This window comes from Monoraphidium neglectum (genome assembly GCF_000611645.1).
Source record: "Monoraphidium neglectum strain SAG 48.87 unplaced genomic scaffold scaffold00062, whole genome shotgun sequence".
Lineage (NCBI taxonomy): Eukaryota > Viridiplantae > Chlorophyta > Chlorophyceae > Sphaeropleales > Selenastraceae > Monoraphidium > Monoraphidium neglectum.
The window spans coordinates 47,544-49,358 of NW_014013566.1; the positions used below are offsets into that span (position 1 = coordinate 47,544).

The 1,815-nt window shown below is 69.4% G+C and overlaps 1 protein-coding gene across 1 annotated transcript in view; it reads right to left on the reverse strand.

Annotated features, from left to right (window-relative positions):
- The window catches only part of MNEG_0727 (block of proliferation 1), a gene marked incomplete at both ends in the record, with an annotated part of 4,545 nt that overhangs the window by 954 nt on the left and 1,776 nt on the right, over positions 1-1,815 (reverse strand). Inside the window, 4 exons of the mRNA XM_014050797.1 lie at positions 223-356; positions 554-679; positions 1,190-1,360; positions 1,583-1,749. Of these exons, the coding sequence (XP_013906251.1) occupies positions 223-356; positions 554-679; positions 1,190-1,360; positions 1,583-1,749 (598 nt within the window). The remainder of the gene's footprint in view (positions 1-222; positions 357-553; positions 680-1,189; positions 1,361-1,582; positions 1,750-1,815) is intronic.

Sequence of the window (1,815 nt, forward strand, 5' to 3'; positions counted from 1 at the left end):
GCGCAAGGGGGGAGCAGCCGGGCGGAAGGAGAGTGGCGACGCAAACAACGGCCGAGCCGACGGCCGTCAGGGCCGCTGTGACAGCCTGCCGTTGTGTGCATGCGAGCGCGCCCCGGCCGGCCTGCCGCTGTGTGCATGCGAGCGCGCCCCGATACGCCTGCCGGTGTGCGCATGCGAGCGCGCTCCGGCCGGCCCGCCGTCGTGGGTGCGGCGGGCCCTCACCACGCGAGCCGCTTGTCGTCGCTGCCCACGAGCACGTGGTCGCCGCCCGGGTGCACGGCCAGGCAGGTGATGGCCCCGCTGCCGCCGATGAGCTTCTTGGCCAGGGCCTGCTTGGCCAGGTTGTACACACGCACCTGGGGGCGGTGGGGCGGCGGGCGGTTGGTCGCTTGGTCAGTTGGTTGTGTGTCGGCGTGTTGGATGGTGTGTGTCAATGTGTTGACAAGCGGCAGGGTCAACCGCAGGGCTTCTGGAGCCGATTTGCCGCTGGAGGGCAAAGCAAGCGCCGCCGCCGCGCGGACGCGCCGCCAAACTACACCCCTCCGCCGCTCACGTGGTTCTGGGTCGCGACAAAGAAGAACGGCTTGACGGGGTGGAACGCGGCGCGCGTGACGCGGCCCCGGTTCTTCCGGAAGGGGTTCTGGGTGGCGCGCTTGGACAGTTGGTGCACCAAGACAGACTACGGGAGGTGATGGTGGGTGTTCCAGGGAAGGGGAGGAGGGGGTGGTTTGCGTGGGAGTGGGAAAAAGAGGTCCAGGGCTGCGCTTGGAAGGGTGCTGGACGGCGGTCTTGCCGCGGCTGCATAGGAAGATCGAGGGTTCAGACGGCCCGTGATCTGGGAGTTGAAGGGGCGGAGCAGGGGGCCGTGCCCACGTGGAGCAAGGCGGGCGGACAAGGGCTGGGGCCTCAGCGGAGTTGAAAAGCTGTCACCATGGGAGCGGCGCTCCTCGGACAAACTGTGAATTTTGAGCATCCTCGGCCGGCCATCAAGAGGCACCACTGCGTGACGTGGACGGAGCGCCATGCAAACGCCAGGCGACGCACCACAGCCGCCGCCTCGTCATGCCTGGTGCGGTGCCCCAACAGCCGGACGCGTGCTGTGCACCTCCCTCAACACGCCCAGAATTCAAATGTTTCGCAAAAGCTCTTGATGACATGGAAATGGAGCGGTGCGAATCATGACACGCACCTGCGTCGCGCCCGTCGGCGCCACCGATGCGAAGTAGTCGCCGCGGCCGTGCCAGCACACGTGCGTCACCGGGTGACGCGCCGCGATCTCCACGCCCCCGCCCTCTCGCGCCGCCCACGCCGCCAGCGGCGAAGCGTCGCCGCCGTTCGCCGCGCCGCCGCCGCCGGGCAGCTGCGGGGCCGGGGCCGCGGTTGTGCGTGCAAAAGGTCAGGGGAAGAAAGCGGAAATGTAGCCTCAAGGCCAAGCAGGCGGCCATGCATTTGCAGCAAGCCGTCGCAAAATGGCGGTACAACAGAACACTGCACGGCAGCTTGGATCAGGGTGTTACCCAGCCTCGAGCCTCTGATCTATAACAGCCGCCACCCATCAAACACACGCCAGGACCACCCCCACCTCGAGGGCCGCCGCCGCCGCTGCCTCCACGTCCGGCCCGCCCAGCCCCGAGGGCAGCAGCACGACGGTGCTGCCCACCGCGGCCGACAGCAGCTGCAGCGCGGCGTTGGGGCACCAGGCCAGGGAGGCCACGGGGCCACCGAGCTGCCAGGTGCGGGTGCAGCGGCCTGGGGGCGGCGGGGTGCGGCGGCGCATGGTTGTCAGGGGGGGGGCGGGGAGGGGGTTGCGGCGGG